Genomic DNA, 25,306 nt, shown 5'->3' with positions numbered 1-25,306 from the left:
GCGTATGTGTAGTGTTGAGGTGTGTGTGAATGTGGGTGGGTGGGTATGGGGGGTTTGTGAGGATGTGTGTGTGTGTGTGTGTGAATGGATATGAAGTTTGTAGGGGGCTGTGGGATGTGTGGTGGGTGGCTGGAGGTGTGGTGCATGCTGGAGCACGTGGCAGCATGGCATGAGCGTGCCTGTGCAGCCATGTGCAACTGTGCAACCATCTATGCCATGCATCTTAGCGGGAATGCTGGTGGTGGGGTGTGTGTGCATAGCAGTGAGCAAGGCTCCCCCCAGAGGTGCATAGGTGTGTGTGTGTGTGGGGGAGGGTGTGGGGGGTGCAGTGTTTGTGGGGTGTGTGATTGTGTGTGGGTGAGGGTGGGGTTTGTGGGGGAGGGTTTCAGGGTATGGTTGGGTGTGCATGGGAGCCCCCTGTGTGTGCCCCCTTGAGCCAGTCAACACCCTCCCACACCCCACAACAGCTTGGAGCCCATGCACTCTATCACACCTTCTTGTCACCGCTAACAGTGCACAGCCCCAGCCTTCCCCATGCCTGTTCTGTACTGCCCAGCTGTGGTGCATCCTACTAACCCCTGGGCACACTGTGGGACTGAAGTGGCTCCATAGCGGTACTTCTTTTTCTGGGCAGCCCAGGTGGTGGTGGCTCCTTCTGGCTGTTGCTGCCGCTGGTCCCAGCCCTGCAGTATCAGCAGGGACCTGTGTATGCAGCCCTGACCCAGCACACCCTGTGCCTGATCTGGACTCACCTGTCTGGGCTAAGCAGCAGTGGTGGCTGCCAGGCATAAACTGTTGTTTAGCATGGGGGAAAAGTGGCCCTTCCCTCTCACTGCTGCCAGTCAGTTTTTGTTGCAGCCACCCAGAGCCCATGCCACACTGGGCAGCCCTGCATCTCTGCTGTTGTCACTGCCACCCGTACTTCCCCGTAGCTGCTCTGTACTGTCACCGCTGCCCCACTGGGCAACCCAGAGGTAGTGGTGGCAGCAGTGGAGATGCAGGGCAGCCTGACGAGGCTCTTGGCAGCTGTAGCAAGAATTGCCTGGCTGTGGCTAGGGAAGGGGCCGCTTTTCCCCCATGCCAAGCAACAATTTCTGCCTGGCAGCCACCGCTGCTGCTGCTGTTCAGCATAGATGGGTGAGTCTGGAGCAGGCACGAGGCACACCAGGTCAGAGCTGCGTGCACGGGTCTCCACAGGATTGGGGCCAATGGTGGCAGCAGCTGGAAGGAGCCGCTGCCACCTGGGCTGCCTAGAAAGGCAGTCCAGCTGCAGACCTGCCCCAGCCCTGCTGCATACCCAGGGGACAGTAGGATGCGCTATGGCCGAGCAGCACCTGGGACATGTGGGACCAAGAGACTCGCTACAGGCCGGACAAAACTCCTTCATGGGCCAGGTTCGATCTGCAGGATGTATTTTACCCACCCCTGGTATAGGGTTTATTAACACTTTAAAATAGAGTTTTACAATTTTTTGCCTCTATTGCTGCAGTCAGTGGCAACATGTAAAGGATGCACAGGGGTGCATGTGCAACCCCTGGGAGTGCTGGTGCACCCCCCCTGACAGCCAGTGTTCCCTGCTTAGGCAATGAGTAGGTAGGGGGTAGGTGGGAGTGCTGGTGCCCCCCTGAGAGCACCGGCCGGGGAGTGGGGGCACCAGGAGAAGCTCCCCTGGCACTTGCTGGCGCTTCTGGGTCAGCACAATCAGCTGTGGGGGATCCCTCCCCCCCCCGGTCGCTGACTGGCTGCTGAGGGGGCAAATGCCCCCCCTGACTCAGGAGGCACCAGTTGCTCATGCCTGCAATGTTTTAATGTGTAACCTACATTCTTTTAAAAGTTCTCTCTTAAATGTACGATTATACATTCAAAGTGCTGGAACTTAATTAGACTTTAAAAAAATAACTCAAATCACTTTTATTTCCTTCCTTGGGAAAAATGCTCAGTACAATTTAAAGTAAATGTAGGGTAAGACCCTGGAGTTCTTTGAAATGGCAGTGTCCTAAAGTGAATTGAAGTGTCCTAAACTATGTGAAATAGTCCTCAGAGATGTTAAATCCAGATAAACATCAGCCAAACTGACAGCAGCAATTTGTTTTAAAATAAATTTACAGATGTGAAAAGGCAGTTTTTAATGTTATATACTCTATGAGCAGACAGATCGTTTTAAACGTAAATAAAAAAAGGAAATCCTCTGGTCTCATGAGCGCTGCACAATGATGGGTGTTGTCATTAATCACTAACATTCTAGCAAACTTTAAATTCACTACTGTGTTGTAAAAGTTTCCTTAGGTTTCCTTTTTTGCAAAATCTTTTAAAAAAACAGGTTTGGTCTAGAGGTTTGAGCTTGGGACTCCTTAGTTCTAATTCCTGTTCTTTTACCATCTTGCTGTGTGGTCTTGGCAACCCACTTATGCATACCCACTCTCCAGAATTCATGCATTGAAAACTAAAAGGTGGAATGACTCTAGGCCTAGCTTGGGCCAATCCGGCTCCAGGCTCCAGCTGGAGGGAATCAGAGCCCTGGTTGAGTTACCCCCAGGGTCTTCAGGAGGGCTCCACCTATTCAGTCCTTATAAGTCCCAAACAGACTGTAACTTGCTGCCTGAGCAAATAGACCGCCGGGCTGAACCTCCTGGTGTGCTGGGATCCCTGATACCCTGGCTGTCTGCTTGCTCCTGTCTTGATCCCATCTGAACCTTGCCTAGCCTGAACCTGTGCCTTAATCCTTGCAGAACTTCCTACCTGTTCCTTTGTCTAGCCTACACCTGTGCCTTTCCCCTGCCTAGTTCTTGCCTGTACATTGTCTAGCCTGAATCTGTACCTCACTCCTACCTGTATTTCTACCTAGTATCTGCCTGTCTCCACTCCTGGTACCATGCCTGCCTGATCCCATCCTAGATTGCTCTGCTCCTGCCTTGTCTGTTCCCAAATATTCCTGTCCCTGGCTTGGACCTCCCAGCATGACAAGCAGCTTGCTTTAATCATGATTCCATCATGCCCCCTGGCTTGTACCTCAGACTTGGACTGATACAGCGCTTGATTCATAGTTTGATTGATTCATAGTTTGGGATGAAAACCCTACACAGCTTCTTGGCTTGTGGAATTTGATTGAGAGAGAGAGAGAGAGAGAGGAAATTCTACATTAATTCTATTTCTCTCTCTTTTTGTTCAATAACAGAAAAATTTGACTAAAAGGGACTTCAAACAAACATCTAGTTCTACCCCTTGCTCAGTGCACAATCATCCCTGCCTAAGTGTCTCAGCTAACTTTTATCTAATCAATCTGATCTTAAAAAATTCCAGTGATGGAACTCCTTCAAGCTCTTCAGGTTCTACTCAAGGATGAGTGTTGGCCTAATGAAAATATGCATTAAAAGTTTCATAAAATGTAAGCCTTTGCTTTTTCCAAAAGTATTTGGTCATAGGTTCAGATTATTGTGGGAACTAAGCAGTACCACAGTGAAGGGGAAAGTTCTGCGAACAAAAATAGGTTTCAGTCATTGTCCATGATACCATGCTGCAGTTCAAGTCAGGCATTCACCTGTTCTTTCCTTCTGCCCACACTGGTCAGTGAAACTTTGGCCCATAAAGTTAGGTCTCATCCCTCCAGCAGGACAAGCATACCTATCAACTGATTTAAAAGGGAAGGGGGAGCGGCTGCGTATGAGCCACTATTAGCAGTTAGCTATAACCATTACATCTGAATGATCCTGTAGTGACACAAAGTAGGGTGTGCACACCTGAACACTTGGAGCCCTTTTCAAAGAGGAATGTTTCAAAAGGGCATCAGCGATACCTTTTATGGGTAGAAACATGTCACCAAACTGAAAAAGATCAGCTGTGCTGGGACGTGTCCTTTCACAGCTGATCTGCTTTATTGGGTGCCATACAAGACCCAGTGTGGGACAACAGGCAATGTGTTCCCTTTGCCCAGAGGCTTCCCATGTTCCTTTCTGCCCCACCTGGGTTTCTCACTGACCTGTGCCTCATGCAGAGACATGAGTCAGTGCAGGTCCCAGCATGGGGCCCTGGGGATTACCTGGCTCCTGTGAACCCCTGGGCTGGGACCCAAACTGAACCGTGCCTCTCCATGCAGGTCCCAGCATGGAGGCCTGAGTTCATGCAGGTCCCAGAATGGAGGCACAGGGCACCCGGGTGGGGTAAGGATGTCTCTTTCCTTACCATTTGTACCGCCATATTGTTATAGTGGCACAAATACATCATCAGGCATACTCTGTTTCTACCTTAATTGTTACGTGTGAATGAGCTAAGAACAAATGCAGCAAAACTGCTTCAGCTTTAACCCTGGATAAAGGAGTGTTGAAGTTAGACCAGTTTTGCTGCATTTCAATCATTCTCAGCTCATTCACACATAACAATTACAATGTACCAGCTGCTGCCCTTTTGAAATGTTCCCCTTTTGAAACAGCTCCAATCATTCCTGTCCACCCATTAGTTAAATTGTCCTAACTGACCCTAAATGAAAAAGGGTTAAAGGTTAAATGATTTTCCTGCATTTGTATTTCAATAGGTTCTGCTGTGACCTGCATTGCTTTTCCCGCAATAGGCACTTTCTATTACAAATTGATTTGCTTTAATTCCAACTTTCTAACTTGGCACAGTTAATGAAAAGTTGGTTTTCAGGGTCTAAAATTAATGTTAAAGTCTGAAACAGTGCCAGCAATTGAAGGAAGTCTATTTCCTGACAACTTTCAAACTTTCCAGCATTTCAAACTCTCCAGTACCTCCACTGCTTACCTTTTGATATGCCAGTCCTTGGCTTTCAATACAATATATGATATTAATTGCATACCTTTACCAAAGGAAATCACATAGAAACTTGGCTTTAGAAATTGTTCTTCTTTATACTTTGAGGTGAAACTGAAAACTGTATTTTTAACATGGCTCATCTCCTTCAATTATGCTTTCAAAAGAGTTTCATTGGAAGACTGCTTCAAACTCTGTCATATTTAATCCTGATATTCGCAGTTCAAATATTCGTAAGATGTAGGAGTCAATTTGCTTATTTACTTTCACATAGAGAATTTGTACTCCCTATAGGCAAATTTATAACAGCACTGATTAAATCAAGAATGTTTTGGTGTTAAAAAGGCAATATTTGCCAAGACTACCACAGCATGGTGTTGGGAATGGTGCAGTGCAGTTTTCTAAGTGGAGGGAAAGACTCCACATCTCAAGATTGATGGGACAGTCAATCCTGACCTGTTAATGGGGACCACTGTGTTCAAAATAAAATAACTTAAACTTATTTTTGCCCTATGGTTTTGGCAGGAGAAAATGAAATTTACCTTGGGAATTCACTTAGATTATTCTTAGGTCTATAACATATCATTTATTACAGATAGGTAAGTGTGAAAATACCCCATTTTTCCAAACAAGAAAGCATAGCATTCAGAGAACCATAAATATCTAACTAATCAGAGCTGGCTGATAATTGGAACACAGAATAATAGGAACTGGTAACCAAAAAAAAAAGATCTGTATTACCTATGGAGGTATGAAATTTTTCTAGGGCATTTTAAATCAAAGGTATGTCATTTTGCTTGGGTTTTGTTATAGATATAGGCCAACTTGATGGTACCTTTGTCCTGATTTCAAGTAAACATGAGCCAACTGGATGGAAGCAGTGCATAACTTGGTGTTTTCCATTCTGTTCATCCCTGCACTAGATAAATATTCATAGTTCCTGATAAGTTTGTTACCATGTTTGGGGTTGCTCAAAGGAAAATTGGAGCGAACCAGAACCCTGAAAAAAAAGACTTGCATGAAGCTTTCATTATAAGCTGCAGAGCATTACTAATCCACCTTTTTCATCTTTCTCCCTGTTAATAGAGAAGGCTGTTTCCATTCCTGGGAATTTAATTCTCCCTTTTTCTAGGCAGATTTCAATCTACTAAATTGATGAGCTCCACAACTTCCTATGGGCAAGTTTCTTTGTAATGGGGCTTCATGACTAGATAACCTCCAGAGGTCCCTTCAAGCCTTACTTTTCTATGATTCTGTGATGTGTCATGTCATCACTCACTGACCATATCTGGATGAGATGCTTACTGTGCAGTAGGTTGTTACTATTGCACAGTAGCGTTGTGGGGCATGAACTGTGATGCAATGCTACTGCACAGTAAGTACCACCAGGCAACCATGCAGGGACACTACTGTGCAATAACATTGGTTACTGTGCAGTAGGGCTGTGTGAAGCTTTGGGTGCTGATTCAATTTGGAGAAGATTCAGCCGAATTTGGTGGCCAACTCTCCAAATCCAAATCAAATCAGGAAACCAATGAAAAGGTCCAAATTGATTTGGAAAAGATTCGGAGAGCTTCAGCAATTCGGGCAGTCCCCACTTGCTGCAGCAGCGAGTTGGACCCAGACTCCATGCTGGTAAGTAGGGGCGGGGTGGGGCTGGAAGAGGGGGAGTGGACCATGGGGGAACCGCTGCCAGGCCCCATCCCCTGCCTGCTCCCTTCCTCAGCCCCCCTGAGTGCCCACCAACCCCTGCCTACTGTCTCAGCCCCCTCCCTACATGGCTGCCCTGCCTGCCCCAGCTCCCAGCTCTTTCAAAAAAAGCCCCCACTCACCAGCTGCTGCCAGGTTGGGGGGGGCAATTCCCACTACCCCCCACTGCCCTGCACTGCATGGGGGGCTCTGCCACAAGCCCCTATCCCCTGCCTACTATCTCAGCCCCTGCCATGGCAGCCCCGCCTGCCTCAGCTGCTGGCCCTTAAAAAAAAAACTAAACAAAACCCACTCACTGGCTGCTGCAGTGGCCTTGGGGCTTCTAGGGCCTCATTGCAGAGCCCCCCACACAGCATGGGGCAGTGGGGAGCGCCCCCCCCCGCCAGCAGTCATTGAATCAGGGCTTTTTTAAAATAAAAAAAAAAAAAACTGGGAGCTGGGGCTGCGGGGGCGGGCAGGGGACTGGGAGAGTGGGTGGGGGTTGTGGGGCTCATGGCAGAGCCCCCCTAGGCAGCACAGTGCAGTGGGGGGCAGCAGGGATCACCCCCCTGCCTGGCAGCAGCCAGTAACTGGGGGCTTTTTTTAGAGCTGGGAGCTGGGAGAGTGGGTGGGGCAGTCATTGAGAGTGGGTGGGGATGAGGCTGATTCAGAGATTTGGCTGCAGCCGAATCTCTGAATCAGATTCAGCCGAATCGATTCAGGACAGTGATTCGAATCACCAAATCGAATCAGTGTCCCCCGAATTGGCTGAATCCGAAGCGAATACTAGTCGCTTTGCACAGGCCTACTGTGCAGTCATTTAGTATTTGGTCATTTAGTACTTGGTTATGCAAGTCATGTAGATGCAGCCATTAACATGTAGGTTGGAATATAGCAGTGGAATCAAACTGCTGCCTAATGTGCCTCACCAGAAATTTCAAGCACCAAAAATTTGGTCTTTAATTTGCCTTCAAGAGAGAGAGGATGCTATGAATCCAAATTTTGATGATTTTTTTTTATGCAATATGCAATAACACTCAAAATTAAAGAAAACTATGCAAGTATTTTCCTACCGTTTCTCCCTTGTGAAGACCATTAACTTTATGAAATCACTGCAACAGTCTGTGAGTAATATACGTAGTGAAAAACTGCTGCAGCAAAAGTATATAGACAATGCTTTCCAGTTGTCATACGCCTGTATTATTTGCTTTGAATAGCTCAGTAAAATTCTTCTGTAGAAGCCTTACATATCACATGTATTTCTCTGCTTGTAGAGAAGATTTTTAAAATACTAAATTTGCCTTGTCTGTGATAAATTGTTTTATACAAAAACCTTAACTTTCTATAAAATACAAATTAACACTAAAATTGGCAGCAGATTCTTTTGCAGTTTAATCTCTAGAAAAAATCATGAAGGAAAAGGTTTTGGTGGTTGAAGGAAGTGATAAAGATAGCAAAATAATGAATGAGTTAAGGTAGGTGCAATTCCACTGATGCCTATAGAATTTTTTTACAGTGATAAATTTAAATGAGAGGTATGTCATTACAAGAAAGTGCTGGCTCCAACTGCGACTTTTTTTTAAATTCAGGGCCAATTAAATAGCCAGTCAATTTACATCTTAAAAGATGATTTGGAATATAAGTAGAAGAAGATCAGAGTACCATGATGTAGCAAGTCCTTTGAAAGTCTCTTAATGTTAGTTAATAGAAAGAACTTCAAAATCAATACATGACTTTACTGGAAGTCAACGTGAACTCATTAAATAACAGTAATATACTACAAAGCTGGAATATTTGCAAGAATCCAAGCCATTACCATCTGAATAATCTGTAACTGGGAAAGTTAAGACTGGTTGCTATGTAAAGCAGAGTTTACAATTTTTGCACTTCTGCAACAACAGCAAAGCACAGTCACAAGAAACTCAGGATCCTTTCCTCAGAGAATGGATTTCATTCTGGTAATGTTGCAGAAGTGACTTAGACTTTTCTTATTCTGAGGTATGCTAGAGAGAGCCTGAACTGGCTGTACCAAAATTTGGCTGAAGAAGCAGACAGTTTCATTTATTGTGAAGAGAAGCCAGTACATTGCCATCTCTGAAATGAAAGAAATCATTTAGAAATAGAGAAGCTAGCAATCCTGGGAATGTTGTCCTTCACTGTATTGTTAAAGTTGTTTATTTTTTGCATGTTGACAGGTGTAACAATTATACACATTTAGCAACAGGTGTAGCTTTAATCTTGTTTCATCCAAGGTGATTTAGCTAACTGGGATCCCTATAGGAATATCCAAGGGACCAGAATAGCTGATGTGGGCCCTGTTACTATGGGTGTGGGGAAGCCTGAACAGCCCCACAGCCTGGGAGCACTTCCCCATACCCACCCCAGACCTGGAAGGACTTACCAAAGGCTGAGGATCCAAGTCCAGGGATGCAGTGAGCCTCCCAACAAGGGAGTTAACCCAGGTGTGAAACACGAGGAAGAGCCAGCCTTGTGGACCAGCAGGGGTGAGAATAAAAGACACTGAAAGCAGCCTTAGGGGTTCCTGCACCAGCAGGGAGCAAGGCTGCTTGGAGTCTGGGGTTGCCAGGGGTCAGGCATCCTCCAGGAGGGGCTGAGGGCAAGGTTTCTCGCTTCAGGTTCTTCAAAGCCTCTGAAAGATAAGAAGTGCCCAGCAGGTAAAGCCTGCGAAGAGCCGCATGAAGCCAGCAAAGAGCTATGTGGCAGTTTATTTTTTTAACTCTGTTTACTTATTTTGCATTTCTAACAAGTCCTGTGTGGCCTCATGGTGTTATCTACTAGCTGTGCTTTAGTGGAGGCAAGGACCCTGAACCAGTGGGTCCTTAGCCAAAGCCAGCAGCAAAAATAAAAGTGGTCAGCTCTGCTGGTATGACCAAACATGCCTGGCTGGGATCTGTCCAAAAAGCTATCTATAGCAGCGTACAGTCCTCCAAGGTCAACTCTCCACCCACTCTGTTTTGAAGTTACTTCTGGCTTTGTTTCTCTTAGATGTGTCTACAGAATCCTGATTAAACCAAGAGATTTCAAACAAAAAACAAGAGTTTAAAAGAAAGCCCACGCAAGTACATTTTTTAGTTTTTTAAACATATTTTTCCCTTTTCCCTTTGTGAGCAGTTGCTTGTGTTTTGAGCAAGAGACTTCCCTTTATCTTCCTTTTCCAGTAATGCTAGTAACTATACCTGACGACCGAAACCCAGGAAAAAACCAACCTGCTTAACAGGTACTTCGCATTGGTTTTTCATCAACCCAAAGGGACCGCCCTGCCTAGCATGATGTGGGACAGCCAGGGTGAGGGTGAATTTATACCCAGCTTCAGTGTAGACCTTATGAAGGAACATGGAGAGGCTGAACAACTTCAAATCAGCTGGTCCTGACAGATTGCACCCCAGAGTATTTAAGGATCTAGCAGGAGTCACAGCCCAGCCACTGGCAAAGATATTTGAAAACTCCTGGCACTTGGGTGAAGTACCTGAATATTGGAAGAAGGCCAATGTTGTGCCCACCTTCAAGAAAGGGAGGAGTCGATCCTGGGAACTACAGGCCAACCAGCCTGACCTCAATCCCTGGAAAGATTCTGGAAAAAATTATCAAAGAGACTATTCTTGACAAGCTGGCTGATGGCAACATCCTGAGAGACAGCCAGCATGGGTTGCAGGTAGGTCTTGCCTGAGCAATCTCATCTCCTTCTATAACTGTTAGGGTGACAATATTTGGATCTTGGGGAGCCCTGGATTTGCAGCTGAATAAAGGCTTTAATCTGTGGCTCAGCAAAGCTGCTGACCACAAGGCAGAATGATATATTAAAAGTAATATTGCAAGATGCTTAAGCAAGCATTTTCTTAACAATATAATAGTGTTGTAAGACATATAGCTCTTATATATAAGATTTTGGTTATGAATGCTTATGCTAAGCCAGCCATTTGCTTATACTATGTAACCATCTTAACTGTGTGAACCATTTTTCTGAAAAAGCAGCAAGTGAGTCTGTGTAAGTCTATGTGCTGTGAATGAGGTGAAGTCTTAGGAATGTGGAGATGTATAACTTGGGACTGAAAAACAGACTGGAATGTGAAAAACAACACATAACTGGTAACAGAATCCGAGATAAACATATGCAAATAGGTGAATGGTGATTGGTGAGGAGGCCTGCGGAAGCTTCCAGGTTTTGGTCAAAGTCTGCCTAGTGACTGAAGAAGTGGAGTCAAGGTCTTAGACATGCACTTATAGCAAAAAAAACAGGTAAATAAGTGAAATACATAGGCAATTTCATGCTAATGAAACAAACAGTAAACAGAGACAGATTAAAATGGGAAGAACTAATGGTGGAACAAAAGAGGGACAAAGGTGGAGTAAATGTTAATGAGTATAAACCAAAGTGTATAAGTATGGAAAAAAAACTAATGTTCACTTTGGCTCCCCAGTTTACTTGTGAACTAGTCTGAAGCTGTCTCCATTTTGAATAAAGCTGTTGTGAGCAATGTGTGCTGGTGTTTGCTCTCTGAGCAATTGGTTCATCGTCTCCCTAGTCATTGGGTGCTGCATGGAGTCAGGGTCTAACAATAAGCAGGTGACATATCACCTGAACAAGGGAGAAGACATTGACATCATATATCTGGACTTTAAAAAAGCCTTTGATTTGGCATCCCATGTTCTCCTCATGGAAGAATTGGGCAACCGTGACCTCAGCTACACCACAGTTCAATGGCTGGGGAATTGGCTCCGAGGCTGGACCCAGAGAGTGATGGATGACAGAGGTGAATCATCATGGTGCTTGGTGTCCCCCAAGGCTCTGTCCTTATACCTGTTCTCTTTAACATCTTTATCAGCGATATGGATACTGGTGTCAGAAGTGAACTGGCTAAGTTTCTCAATGACACTAAACTTTGGGGTAGAGCGTCTGCACCTGAGGATAGGCTGGTGATCCAGGCTGACTTGGATAGACTTCAAAAGTGGGCAGATATAAACCTGATGACATTCAATATAGGCAAATGCAAGGTACTCCACTTTGGGGGAAAAAACCTGCAGCACGCATATAGGCTTGACAGTGCTACACTCACTAGCACCATGGCTGAAAGAGGCTCGGGGGTCATGACTGGCCACAAGATGCACATGAGCCAGCAATGTGATGTTGCAGCTGGTAGAGCAAACCAAACTCTGGCTTGCATCCATAGATGCTTCTCAAGTAAATCTCAGGATGTCATCCTCCCACTGTACTTGGCCTTGGTGAAGCCGCAGCTGGAGTACTGCATCCAATTCTGGGCACCAGAATTCGAGAAGGATGTGGAGAAGCTTGAGAGAGTCCAAAGGAGAGTCATGTGCATAATCAGAGGACAAGAAAATAGGCCTTATGAAGAGAGACTGAGAGCCATAGGACTCTTCAGCCTGGAAAAGTGCAGGCTCAGGGAGGACCTGGTGGCAGCCTATAAATACATCAGGGGTGTGCATCAGGATCTGAGGGAATGCCTGTTCACCAGAGCAGCCCAAGTGATGACAAGGTCCAACAGTCACAAACTCCTCCAAGACCATTTTAGGCTGGACATAAGCAAAAGCTTCTTTACTCTCCGAGTCCCAAAGGCCTGGAACAGACTCCCACCAGAGGTGGTGCAAGCACCTACTCTGGACTCCTTTAAGAAGCATTTGGACGCTTATCTTGCTGGGATCCTTTGACCCTAGCTGAACTCCTGCCTTTGGGGCAGATGACTGGACTCAGTGATCTTCTGAGGTCCCTTCTATCTGTAATGTCTATGGAATCTATGAAATCTAGTGCATTTATGAAGTTTTCCAGTTTTGTTCTAAGCTTAAAAAGTGCATTTTCAAGGAGAATGGCAAAATTCCTAAGGGTTTACTTTGTTGGGTTTTGTACAAATGGGTCTGTTCATTTTTATCTCCTTTGGCTTGAACTTTAATAGCCTGGGAATGTCCCTTTAATATTATTTGCTGGGCATGTCTACCTGTGCAATTATTGTGAAACAATAAACTCCAGCACATATCACGCTGGAGTTTATTGCTCCCAGGCACACTGTATGAACATGCATGTAGGACCACAGCATGTTGACCCTGGTCAGAACAGCCTTGGCTAGCAGGAGTTGAGCCTGACTCAACATGCTGCAGAGGGGCTGGCTGGGTGGGGCATGAGGGTGCTCCAGTGTGGGGTGAGCCAGCAGGCAGCCACTACACTGACGCACCCTCATGCTCCAGCCACCTTGGGCATCGTCTACATATGCGCTGCTGTGGAGTTTTTTACTCTGCAGCAGTGTAGTACTTGTATTTACTGTAAGTACAAGTACTATCCTGCTGTGGAGTTTATTAATTTACTCTAGCCTAATAGGGATGTGCATGTAGATGCGCAACATTTAATGCAGACATAATTAATCTACTCCACTGTAAATGTCTCATATAGACATGCCCACTAGGTATCAGGAAAAAAAACTTTCCTTCCTTCTTAGGTGAGCATGCTATCTGCTTGGACAGAAAGTCAAGGGACTGGTACAGTACCATGTAGTTACAGAGTAGTTAAAAAAAAGATCAGAATTATGTAGCTCATTAACAAGTCTCAGGGCTTTGGTTTAAGGTACTTCCAATAAAGTGGGACATAGTGGACATGTATACATGTGCAATTAGTGCTGTATGGGTTTGCTCCACAGTAATTTACTGTGAGTCCTTCAGCTGCTCCTCTGCCCTAGTGACCAGCTGGTCCAGCAGCTGGGTCCAGTCCTTGGTCTGCTGCTGCCAGATCTGCTGCATACAGAAGGCCGTCACCAAGACTGGCACTGACGGCACATCCCCACATACAGCTGGTGGCTCTTCCCCACATGCAGCTGCTGGAGCTGCGGAGCCAAGAGAAGAAGGCTGTTTGTGAAAGTTGGCAACATTTCTGAGATAACATGTACAATACCAGGGGGGCTATGCACTGCCTGGCCTCAGATGGGGGGTTGTGTGCCCACAGGTGCCTAGGGACCATGGTAAGTCAGCCAGGCAGGTGCCTACCAGCTGAGCCTCTCGTCCCCACTACAGGGGCAGATGAGCCGCTGGGTGCTTGCCACAGGCAGTCTGCCTTTCCTGTCCCCTTCCCAGCCTGGGACATTTTCCTCCTGTAGGCCAGACCATCTCTTCTGCTGCCAGGCCCATGGCTCATGGGCTTGAGGGGCAAGGAGCTCACATCTGACTGGGACTCAGAGCTGCTGGCACCTATGCCCTCTCCCCAGTGGGCCTCTTCAGAGGGGAACCTGGAGGCCAGCCTCACGCCATGCCAGTCCTGTACCCTGAGCATGCCCCTGCTGAGAGCATCCTGGATGCACTGCGAGGAGCTGTTTGCATGGACCGAGGAGTGCCCAACTCACTATGTCCTGCTGCTGCTGATCTCCATGGTGCCCCAGGCACCCCTGAGAATCTGGTGTAGGACCCAGAGCTTCAATGGTGCAATGGGCAAGCCTGCACTGCCCCACAACATTCACCACTTGGAGGGGTACCTGTGCCTACACTACATGTCCCTGCCCCCTGCAGCCAAGGATGACATTGCCTCCAGCACTGACGTATTTCTATGCATGTGCGAGGCCTGTGCCTGTCTAGCTGAGGGGGCACAGGCTGCTTAATAAAGTTTGCACTCCCTTCCACCTCCCTGCATGCTGTGGGGAGAGGGGAAGGGGGGCGGGAACTCCAGGGCGCAGGTTCAGCTTGGCTGGGCCAGGCAGAAGCAAGGGCAGGGGCAGAGGTAGGGAGAGCCCTTCCCCAAATGTGGGGCTTACCAGATGGGTGTGGCAGGAATGCCCCATGGCCCAAGTCTGTCCCTGCCAGTAGTGTCTTGGGGTGCAGGGAGGACCTGGAGCTGCTGAGGACAGGCGATTCCATGGCCAAGCTGTCCTAGGCAGGGCTGTGCATCCATACCTGATGGGACAGGTACTAGCCTGTGCTGCCAGAACTGCTGGATGATGCTGGGGGCAGGGACCATGGTGGGATGGGCTCCTGGCACTCCAAGGGGCCCTCCCTTTCTGACACCTTGTTGCAGCTGCCAGGCCACAGCAGAGGCTTGGGCAGGCTGCTCATGCTGGAATTCATGATGTGGATCCAGCCAGACTCCTGGGGCATGAGGATGTGTTCCAGCTGCCGCATAAAGGGCATGGACTTCTGGCAAGCCCCCAACCAGCAATTATGGTCAGTGACACTGACCCACTGTGCCCACAGGGCCTTGACCTTTATGTGGCACTGGTGTGCTGACCAGTCATGCCCATGCTCCTCCATGCAGCCTGACAGGCCCTCATAGACGTGGGTGTTGGACTGCTGACTCCAATTAAATTGGTTCAGGACCTCAGCCTCACCACAGAGCACCATGAGGTCTGTGGTCTCCTCCTGGGACTAGTTCTGCCCCTGGAAGGCACTGTTGCCATCAAGGATGATACCAGTGTGGCTTCTTTGATGGCCCTCAGGGACTGCGTGCAACAGTCTGGGTGCTGGCAGGCCTGGGCAGCTGCGTACAGCACCCAGAGCAGGGGCCAGGCTAGTGCATGGCATGCACTCTGTCCAGATTCGCAGATGATACCAAATTATGGGGTAAAGTTAACAAAACAGAGGGTAGGGAATGAATCCAGGTGGATCTGGACAGGTTGCAAAAATGGGCAGAACACAATAGGATGCACTTCAGTAAGGACAAATGCGAGGTGTTGCACCTAGAAAGAAGGAATCACCAGCATTCTTACAGGCTGGGGGAGTATCTTCTCAGCAGCACAGCAACAGAAAGGGATCTTAGAGTCATTGTTGACACCAAGATGAATGTGAGTCATCAACGTGAGGAAATGATCAGTAAAGCTAACCACACTCTTCCTTGCATTAGCAGGTGCATGACAAACAGGTCCAAGGAGGTGATACTTCCTCTTAAAGTGGCATTGGTCGGGCTGCAGTTGGAGTACAGCATCCAGTTTTGGGTACCACACTTCAAGAGGGATTTGGACAACCTCGAGAGGATTCAGAGAAGGGCCACTCGTATGGTTAGGAGACTGCAGGCAAAACCCTATGAGGAGAGATCGGGGGCCCTAGATCTCCTCAGCCTCTGCAAGAGAAGGCTGAGAGATGATCTTGTGGCCACCTACAAATTCATCAGGGGAGAACAGCATGAAATAGGACATGCCCTCTTTACCAGGGCACCCCTTGGAGTAACTAGGAACAACGGCCACAGTCTGATGAAGAACAGATTTAGGTTAGACATCAGGAAGAATTTCTTTATGCCAAAATCTGGAATGAGCTTCCAAGGGAGGTGGTGCTCTCCCCTGCCTTGGGGGTCTTTAAGAGGAGGTGAGACACACACCTAGCTGGGGTCTTCCTGCCCAGGGCGGGTGGTCAGACTTAATGGTCTTCTGAGGTCCCTTCTGACCCAAATATCTATGAATCTATGAGACAGGCATGCCAGTGGTGGGCCTGAGACTAGCACTGGAGTCTAGGCAGGCTGCTGCAGCTGGCCTGGGGCCACTGGTGAAGGATCTGGTGGCCAGAGGCTGGCCGCTGATGGCCCAGGGCCCTGGGGTCACCACAGCATTTTTAGGGGCAGGCTGGGTAAGGCAAAGAGCCACCTCAGCCCCAGGGCTGGAGAAGCTCCACGCCCTGTGGCCCAGGAGCTAGCTGAAGGGTAGCCCCTTGTTGGTGGGGCTGGCTGGGAGCAAATTTGCTCCTGGTTGGCATCTACGTGTGTGGTACTGCATAGTAACTACTGTTCAGTTAATTTGCTACCTTCAGGAAATTAACCACAGAGTAGACTAATTGACTGAGCAGTAAGTGTTTGCATATGTAGATAGTGATGCTTTACTGTGCAGTCAATTAGTCTATGGTGCAGTAAAGCATCTAGTGTAGACATGCCCAATATATATATATTTCTTCCATCTCCCTCCCCACCACAATTTTTCCTTTGAATTTCAGGTTTGTAGTACCTCCAAACTTCTCAAAGCAAGATTCAGTTGTAAGTACAGCATTTTCCCTAGATCTTTGGTGACATTATGAATTTCCACATGATTGAGTTAATATATATGCATAGGCAAATGACTTAAAATGTACAGAACTTAGCAAATTCTATGACATGAGTTTGAAATTTGTGCAAAAACTCAAAGCCAGGTAAGTTCAGTAGAGTTCCAGGTTTTGCTGAGAATATTTTTTACATCTTTTCTCACTAAACTTCTAGTTGGCAGGTAATCAAACCAGGCAGAGCTATTGAACCCACGTAGCTAGAATAGTTCTGCTGACTGCCAAATTCAGATGTCTATGTTATTAGACCTCTCTACCAAAAATGTGTACTAGATAGTTTCAAACTGATTTTTTATAAACTGATTTTATATACAGACTAACTTGCACTCATTTAGCTTTCTCCCCTAAACCAAGACTGGAAAAGGGCACCCTGAGGTTGGAATCAGACTGTTTGCACAGGTTAACTAAATCTTTTTTAAAGTCTATTTAAGCTAAACTGGTGCAGCTTTCTTGTGTGAATAAACTGTTTGACAGAATGCCTTCTAACACAGGTTGTTTGCAGCCTATGGAACTGTCCAGCCACATATAGAAAATAGTGGAAAACTGGGTATTTGATCTAGGAATGTTGTTTGAAGAAAGTGAGACAAATGTATTATGGATACATGGCAATCTGATACCATCCCTGGCAGTGCTGGGAATACAGCAATTGGAGAAGCATCACGTGATATTCATGGCTTCTGGAACAGAAATTTTTACCAAGTTTCTTTCCCCACCCTATTCATCGAAACCTTGTCTAAACAAGTATTGTAATGTGAACTGCCAAGGATGGCAGGGTAGGGTCATTTAAAACAAATATGTTGTCCAGATACTCTCCATTTCAGAGGTACCCACTAAATTAGTAAATCCAGAGGATTTACTAAATGATTCAGTGAAGTATAATTAGGACAAAAGAATAGCTGGCAACTTAGACTATTGACAGATATTCATTTAAAGGTGAGATGGTATCTAATCCCCAATCCCAGCAATCACACCTCCTGACACGCCACTTGTGCCTGGCAGGACATGCAACTTGGAGACTGAGGATCAGATCCAAATCATGCCCTACTTGCCAGTGTAGGGGGGAGCCCTGGATCATGATCCTTGGTTCAGTGGATCATTCAATGCAAGGTATAAAGTCCCCAGTGAGAGAAGCCCTTTGGTTCCCTCTGCCCAGCCTCTGTCTAGGATGACAATTAGCTGATTGTTGGGGACCAGCCACACATTAAATTTAAGGTACCATACAAACGAGTCATGAAAACGTTCTATATTACACATGGAATATTTTTGTGGCTCGTTCCCCATTTTATGGTGCCTTATATCAGGTGCGTGTGCACTCTTCCTATTTATGCTGCAATTAGCTTATTAGAAAAGGTCTTAGTATGAGCCCAAGAGGACCCACTGACAAATCTTTCGGCAGCACATGAAATGGAGAAACAGAGGACTGGGAGGGAATGTGGAAACAGGGTTAGCTGCATGAGGACTGGTCTATCATTCACAATGGCAAATATGACTTGATTAGCTATCTGCCACGAGCTTTGTTTGTCCAGTTGGAAAGGTGCTGTTTTCATTCCCCATGTGGGCATAGTGACAGCAATTAGCCCTTTTGCAACTTGTGAGAGAAACTGTTATCATTGTAACTGATCATCTAGTTAAACTGTATTTCTAAAAAACTGACATTGTAGAGATTGCCCCATTCTTTCCCCTTTCTAATTCAAATAATTTTCCTTGTCAACATTTCTCTTCCAGGACTGGGGAATTGCTCTCCCATCTTCAGCTTCACATTCAAGGAAGGAAAAACTGTTTTAAGAATGGGACAGTCATTCAAGGTTAGTTTAAAAAAAATAAGAAAAATAATAGATTTTGTAAACAAATTTTGAAAAAATGTGAAGTGCTAGTAAGAATAATTGCATTGTTCTTTAGAAGCTGCTACGGAAATAAAACTCCCCTGCCACCTAAATAACACCACAGCCTGCAAAAGTAAGCTTTCCTTGGAGCATTGTGGGCTGGGAAGGCATCTTCTACCAGAAAATTCAGTGGCTGGGTTACCAAGTAGGGTGAAATCCCCTTAGTGTCTCCATCAAAGTTCCTAATGTTTAGAAAACTGGAAAGCACCACATAGCTATTATTAATTAATGAAAAGTCTGCCTTTCTGGTTATAGATACCCTGTGTGGAATCAGAAAAAATATATGCCTTAAACTTTGATTATTTTAGTTATAAGATGACATAACCGCTTTGTGTAGAATTGCTGGCTCTGTACAGTAGAACAGATAAGGGCAAGTGTTTGTTCTTTGTAACTCTTCTGCAAATGCTTCGCTCACCGCGGCCTTGAAGGTAGAAAAAAAAAGTATGTACAAAGTAGATTTCCAGGTGCAAGAAGGAGGTTTGTGAACTAACCCCACCTCCCCCATAATTCCCATCCTGATTACAGCAAAGAAATAATGAAGTAATATTATAGCCACTTTTCATGCTAATTTCACTATATGATCACGTGAGTTGTAAGCAACTGTTAAAAAGTATATAAGCCTCCTGATTTTGCTCTTGGAGGGGGACCCCTTCCAAGTGCTTGGAAAATCCATGTCACTTTGGAACTCCCCCTACAGCTGTAGTTTCTTTTAAATAAAAGCTTCTGCTGACCTGACCCAAAAGTAGTCTGTGTGTGTTTCCACGACACCTGATACCCTGCCTCAAAGATATCCTGTTAAAAAAATTATTTAGTTCATAAATTAATTTTTAATCATCTTTTCTTTTGTAATCCAGTACACGGAAAGACATAGACGTGTTTTATAAACATTGGCTTGGACTGAGATGGGGCAGAGTTTAACAGAAATCCAATAATGTAGTTATAAAAATATGAATTGCACAACTTGCTGTCATGCTACATAATCAAAATATGTTATTAATAAGTGAAACCAGGTTTGTTTGTTTTTTTCAACTGCTTTAAACCTGTGCTGCCACTGGACAAGTATTTTGGACACATCACAGTGGAAATAAGTGTTATACATGGATTAGAAGGAGAAGAAGGTAGCAGTTTTTCAAATTATCCCAGTAAACTCATTTCTTGCATAAAAAGCAGTATAGAAACAAACACAAAAGTGTTTGTAGAAGAAGGAGACAAGTGGCTGTTTGAGGCTGGCATTGGCAGAGAGACGGGAACAGTGGAGAGAGACACAAGGAGGTAAGAAGGGGTGGGCAAAGTTGTTTATATGTGCTGTTCATTTACTTCCCTTAATCTATAGAGTGTTTTATTCTATTCAAGTTGAGCTCCAAAGCTGTTCCTAATACTGTCTGTCTGCATTTTTCTCTTTGAATTTAGGATGGGCCTGTACACAATATAACATTATTCTGTAACATACACAAATTCATAGAAACTGGCAGGTTGTTTGAATGTTGCCATCACTTACAGACTTTAAAAACAATTCCACGTGACCCCATGCTGTCTACGTTGGGGTGGTTTTGCCACCAGTGTAAATGTGGGGGGCAAGTGACCCCCACCACAGCTGACCACACAACACAGCCAGTACTGTCCTGTGCACCAAAGCTGCCCAGGGCATGCAGCTGCCCTGTTATGCCTCTGTGTTTGTACAGTTCTTTGCGCAATGAGGCGCCAATTTAATTATCTCAGTACAGGTGGTAATATAAACAATCCTTTAGCAGGGCATCCAAACTTTATGATTTCCGGTCTTCCACAGCTCATAGTGTCACAAACTCCAAAATGGGTCTCTGTCTTTGTCCCACTTAAAAGTAGATCACATGTCAAAACTTTAAACTAAAATAAAAAACCTGGCTACCAAATTCTACTCACATATTGAGATAAGAAAAGTGACAGAGAACAAATTGTGCCAAACAAACTTGATCTCCTTTAGTGAACAAACTAGCTGGATGTATGAAGGCAATGCAGTGGATATAGTACATCTAAATTTCAGCAAGGCTTTTGACAAAGTTCCATATGACCTTCTCATAAAGAAATTAGAGAAATATGGGCTAGACAAAACTACTACAAGGTAGAGAGACAACTGACTCAATAGCTGCAAGCAAAGGGTAATTACAAATGGATCTATGTCAGAATGGTGGAGGTTTCAAGTAGAGTCCAAAGGAGTCTGTCTTGGGCCCAGTGGTATTCGGTTTGTTTATTAATTATTTGGATATTAGAATGGAGAGCTTCCTGAGCAAATCAGCAGATGACACAGAGCATACTGGAGGACAGAAGCACAATTCAGAATGTTCTCAATAGATTGGAAAACTGGGCTAGAGTGAATAGGATGAACTTCCATGCTGATAAATGCAAAGTGCTGTACCTTAGGAAGAATAATCAACAGCACAAATGCAAAATGAGTGACAATTGGCTGGATAGAAGCACTACAGAGAAGAACCTAGAATCCCAGAATCGTAGAAAATTAGGGTTGGATGGGACCTCAGGAGGTCATCTAGTACAAGCTCCTGCTCAAAGAAGGACCATCCCCAACTAGATTATTCCAGCCAGGGCTTTGTCAAGTTAGGCCTTAAAAACCTCCAAGGATGGAGATTCTACCACCTCTCTAGATAACTTGTTCCAGTGCTTCACCACCCTCCTAGTGAGAGATTTTTACCTAATATCCAACTTAGACTTCCCTTGCTGCAACTTGAGACCATTGCTCCTTGATCTGTCATCTGTCACCGCTGAGAACAATCTTGTTACCTCTTTGAAACTCCATTTCAGGTACTTAAAGGCTGCTTGCAAATTCCCCTTCAGTCTTCTCTTCTGAAGACTAAATAAGTCCAGTTGCCTCAGCCTCTCCTCATAAGTCATGTGCTCCATCCCCCAAGCTATTTTTGTTGCTCTCTATTGGTCTCTCTCCAACTTGTCCACATCGTTTCTATAGTGGGGGACCCAAAACTGGACACAGTACTTTGGATGTGGCTTCACCAATGCAGAACACAGTGGAATAACCACTTTCCTTGATCTGCCAGTATGCTGTTAGCAATGCTTCCTCTAAAGTGTAGCAATCTGTGAGTGCACCGCTTCAGTCCGTGAGCGTGTTGCTTTGGTCCTGCCTCCCTCTTTCACTAAGCCTGGATCTGGACTACACTAAGCCTAATAGACTGGAATCCTCACGTAATGGATCCTCATGCAATGGATTTTGCAATAATCCTCCAAGCACAAGACAGGGCTGGGGAGCGGAGCAATTCCCTGGAGCTGGTAATGGGGACTCCCCACTCATGATGCAGAAAACTTATGTCATGGTTAGACAAAGCGCTTTGGGTAAATGTGATATAATTTACACAAAGCACCTTGTCTGCCTATGTCCCTAGACAAACACAGCTGTAACCAGCACCCCCAAATTACATCACGGTTAGGAATGATTCCTTGCACCTGCTCCTTTTCCTCTGATGCAGACCCAGGTTCTGCACCATCCTGCTTTGCCCCACGCACCTTTCCCTGCTGCAGGTAACCAAAGTGAATCCAACCATGGTGCATGTGGAAGTGTAAACACTGTCACTGGGAGAACAACATGCTGTCTGAAGAGGAGTGAAATATCAGGGTGTGCTCTTGGCTGCCTCGAGCTGCTGCTGCCTGCAGCATTTAATCTGAGATCTGGGGAAGCCAAGCTCCGCACATGTCTCTGCTCCAGGAGTGAGGAGGGACATGGCCTCAGGGCTGGGGTGTGGAGCAGTTTCCTGGCGGCAGCCCCCGCCCCCGCCTCTAGGAGTAAGGAGGCATATAGCCTCGGGCCTGGGGAGCAGAGCAGTTCCCCGGCACTGGCAGAACCCTCACTAGCCCCTAGCCCAGCCCCCACCCCCAGCTTGCCTTGCCGTGCCACACTGCAGCCCAGCTCCTCTCTGGGTGGGTGCTCAGCATTAGTAAGTTAGTGCTCAGCATGGTATTAAATTGTGCACAACCGCACATGCGTGCACCTTGGAGGGAACCTTGGCTGTTAGCCTTCTTGGCAACAAGGGCACACTGCTGACTCAGATCCACCTTATTGTCCATTGTAATCCCCAGGTCCTTTTCTGCACAGCTGCTGCTTAGCCAGTCAGTCCCCAGCCTGTAGTGGTGCATGGGATTCTTCCATCCTAAGTGCAGGACTTTGCACTTGTCCTTGTTGAATCTCATAAGATTTCCTTTTGGCCCAATCTTCCAATTTGTCTAGGTCACTCTGAATCCTAGCCCTACCCTCCAGTGTATCTACTATACCCACCAGCTTGGTGTCATCCACAAACCTGCTGAGGGTGCAATCCATCCCATCTTCCAGATTGTTAATGAAGATATTGAACAAAACTGGCCCCAGGACCTAACCCATGGGTGTGGTGGGGTGGGGGGGGCAAGCACAACCTGAAAGTGGTAGGAGGGCAGGCACAACCCACAGGTGGGGAGGGCAGTCATGATCCAAGGGTGCGGTCGGGGGTCAGGTGTGACCTGCAGGTGGAATAGAGGGGCCAGGCTAAACCCATGGGCAGGGTTGGGGGTGTGTGATCTACAGGTGGAGTAAGGGGATCCCTCCCAGTGAACCTACACACCCATCCCACCCTCCCCTCACTGGGACTTACTCGTTCAGCTCTGGCAGTGGTGAACACAGATATAAGTGGCTGCACCCAGAGAGGCTTGTGGGATGAGGCTTGAATGTGCTGGCTGGTGGGGGAGCAAGGGGCCAAGGGACAAAATATTAGACCAGTGTTTGTGGGGGAGGGAGAGTGGAAAGAACAGCCCTAAGGCTTGAGCCAGTAGCTGAGTTTTCCCAACCCCAGGAGTGTGCAAGGGAAGTGGACAGGAGTTCCATGCACTGGTTTGACCTAAATCAAATGAGTGTAATACTTCATAGATCCAAGTTTATCTTAAACCAGGTTCTGCAATTTTTAGACTGGTTTGTGTGCATGGGACTTCTGTTAAGTTACAGTTACTTAGCCTAAGAGTCTTGGTGGCTCACAGACTCAATATAAGTCTGCAGTGTGATGCAGCTAGAAAAAGATTAAGGCAGTTTTGGGCTACATCAATAGGAATATTAATGTACCACACTTTACTCATCACTTGTTATGCATTATCTAGAGTATTGTCTACAGTTTGAAACTCCACATTTTAAAAGGAATTGATTAGAGAGAACAATTAAAAAAAAGATAACTTGACCCTACACTGCTAAATATTGTTTGAGATTTGAAGTAGAGAGATTTCTGCCTGCTTAGTTCTGTGGTAAAACATACTAGAAAAATCATGCTGAAGTTCTGAAATCTTTTGAGCTATACAAGGGAAAAAGAGAAAACAGAGCATCATACACATTGACATTAAATGATTGTACAAGATAAAGTTAACCAAAACCTATCAGAGTCCCTTTACTAGAAAGAGGACATTGGTGAGAGTCTCTTACTCTGTTAAGCAATCTTCCTTTGTGGGAAAAAAGGGTTATTACTGCTGCTGAATGTCAGTTGCCCAGAATGGTGGTTAGAAGGGTGGTCACTTTTCTTCCTTTAACAAAACAAGCAGGCACAAAGTGGGAGGAGAAAGAAAGGATATTTAAAAGGGGGTTATATTGCTATTTCTGTTTCAAAGTGGTTGGTCAGTCCTAGATGTTCCAAGGCCTGCTGGCCAACCATGACAACTGTACAGCAACAGATGCCTTTACCAATCTGCCATGGTTGATTTCCCTGGCTGGGATGTTGTCTGTTTGATCCAGGCAAGTCCATCTCTTTCACCTATTGCCATCAGGCTGGATAAGCTGTCTCACCCCATCATGTTGGTCTTGTGCAGTCCAGGATCAGAGAAAGAAAGCAAAGAGGGAAGACAGGAGGAAGACAGTGGGTGGGCTGGAAGGGGACACAGGAGAGAGTGGAAAGTAGAGTAGAATTTCACGTGTCCAGTTGGAGCCCTGGCTGGTTCTGTGGTGATAGGCAGGTGTCCCTGACAATGTATTGGTCTGGATTTCCTGGTGACACAGGCATACAATAAAGAACAGAATCTTACAAGTAAATCCAGATACTAGGGGCATGTTTACACATTCATTAATGTGCTGTGGTTACTGCTCATTAAGTTTAGTACCTGTAAGAACAGGTACTAACTAAATGTACAGTAACCATCGCTGCTGCATAGTAATGCTGGCACACGCCTTTCAAGTGATGCTGATGTGCGGTAGACTAATTGTACTGCATATTAACACAATAGTACAGCTTTTGCTGTGATGTACTAATGCGCGGTAGAATGAGTCTACTGTGCATTTAACATCTTGTGTCATTGGCAGTCCCTCGAAGTCGAGGATGATGTCCATCAGGCTTGATGGGTCTTCAGGTGACTGAGGAACATGATTCTGGATGCACACGTTCTTTGGCAATGGGGGCATGTTGTTGTGTGGGGAAGTGGAATTCACAGCCCTGGGTTGGTCTCCCTCTCCTTCCTCTGCTGCTGTCATTCCACCTCAGTATCGAGTCATTGGGCCTTAAAGTGTCATGCACCTTGGTGCCAAATGGTCAGCAGCTTGCTCCTCTCAGCTGTTGGTCTCGATATCTCCGTGCTTGAGGGCAACCTTGAGTGTGTCTTTGTACTGTTTCCTTTGGCCGCCCTCTGAGTGTTGGCCAGTGGAGAGCTGGGAGAACAAAATCTGGCAAGGGAAGTGGTTCTCAAACATCCAGAGGCAGTGGCCCGTCCATCGGAGTTGATTTCTCAAGTTCAAGGCTTCAAAGCTGGTGGATGCAGCTTCGTGGAGGATGCTTGTGCTGGTCTGACGGTCCTCCCATTTGATACCCAGGATTTGACACAAGCACCGCTGGTGAAAGCTCTCAAGAGTTTTAATGTGATGTCGATAGATGGTCCAGGCTTTACTGCAGTAAAGGAGGGTGGTCAGCATGACAGCCTTATAAGGCAGGACCTTCGTTGACATCTGAAAATCT

The 25,306-nt window shown here is 46.1% G+C and overlaps 1 protein-coding gene across 20 annotated transcripts in view; it reads left to right on the top strand.

Moving 5' to 3' along the window:
* Positions 1-25,306, top strand: part of CPQ (carboxypeptidase Q) — a 390,605-nt gene that overhangs the window by 337,313 nt on the left and 27,986 nt on the right. For 9 of the 20 annotated variants that reach the window (XR_009460659.1, XR_009460668.1, XR_009460661.1 and 6 more), the window contains one exon: positions 9,460-9,681. Coding sequence is in view for 9 of the 20 variants with exons in the window: in XM_059723862.1 (XP_059579845.1) it covers positions 11,236-11,966; positions 15,302-15,661; positions 16,375-16,414; positions 18,202-18,261 (1,191 nt within the window). In the remaining 11 variants the exon portion in view is untranslated. Of the gene's footprint in view, positions 1-9,459; positions 9,682-10,132; positions 11,967-15,301; positions 15,662-16,374; positions 16,415-18,201; positions 18,287-18,375; positions 19,348-19,369; positions 19,632-25,306 lie in introns of those variants that run through there. The other 11 variants (XM_059723862.1, XM_059723861.1, XM_059723860.1 and 8 more) reach the window with 11 other exon arrangements.

Source organism: Alligator mississippiensis, chromosome 3 (assembly GCF_030867095.1).
Source record: "Alligator mississippiensis isolate rAllMis1 chromosome 3, rAllMis1, whole genome shotgun sequence".
Lineage (NCBI taxonomy): Eukaryota > Metazoa > Chordata > Crocodylia > Alligatoridae > Alligator > Alligator mississippiensis.
This window is presented reverse-complemented; position numbering and strand designations above follow the sequence as displayed.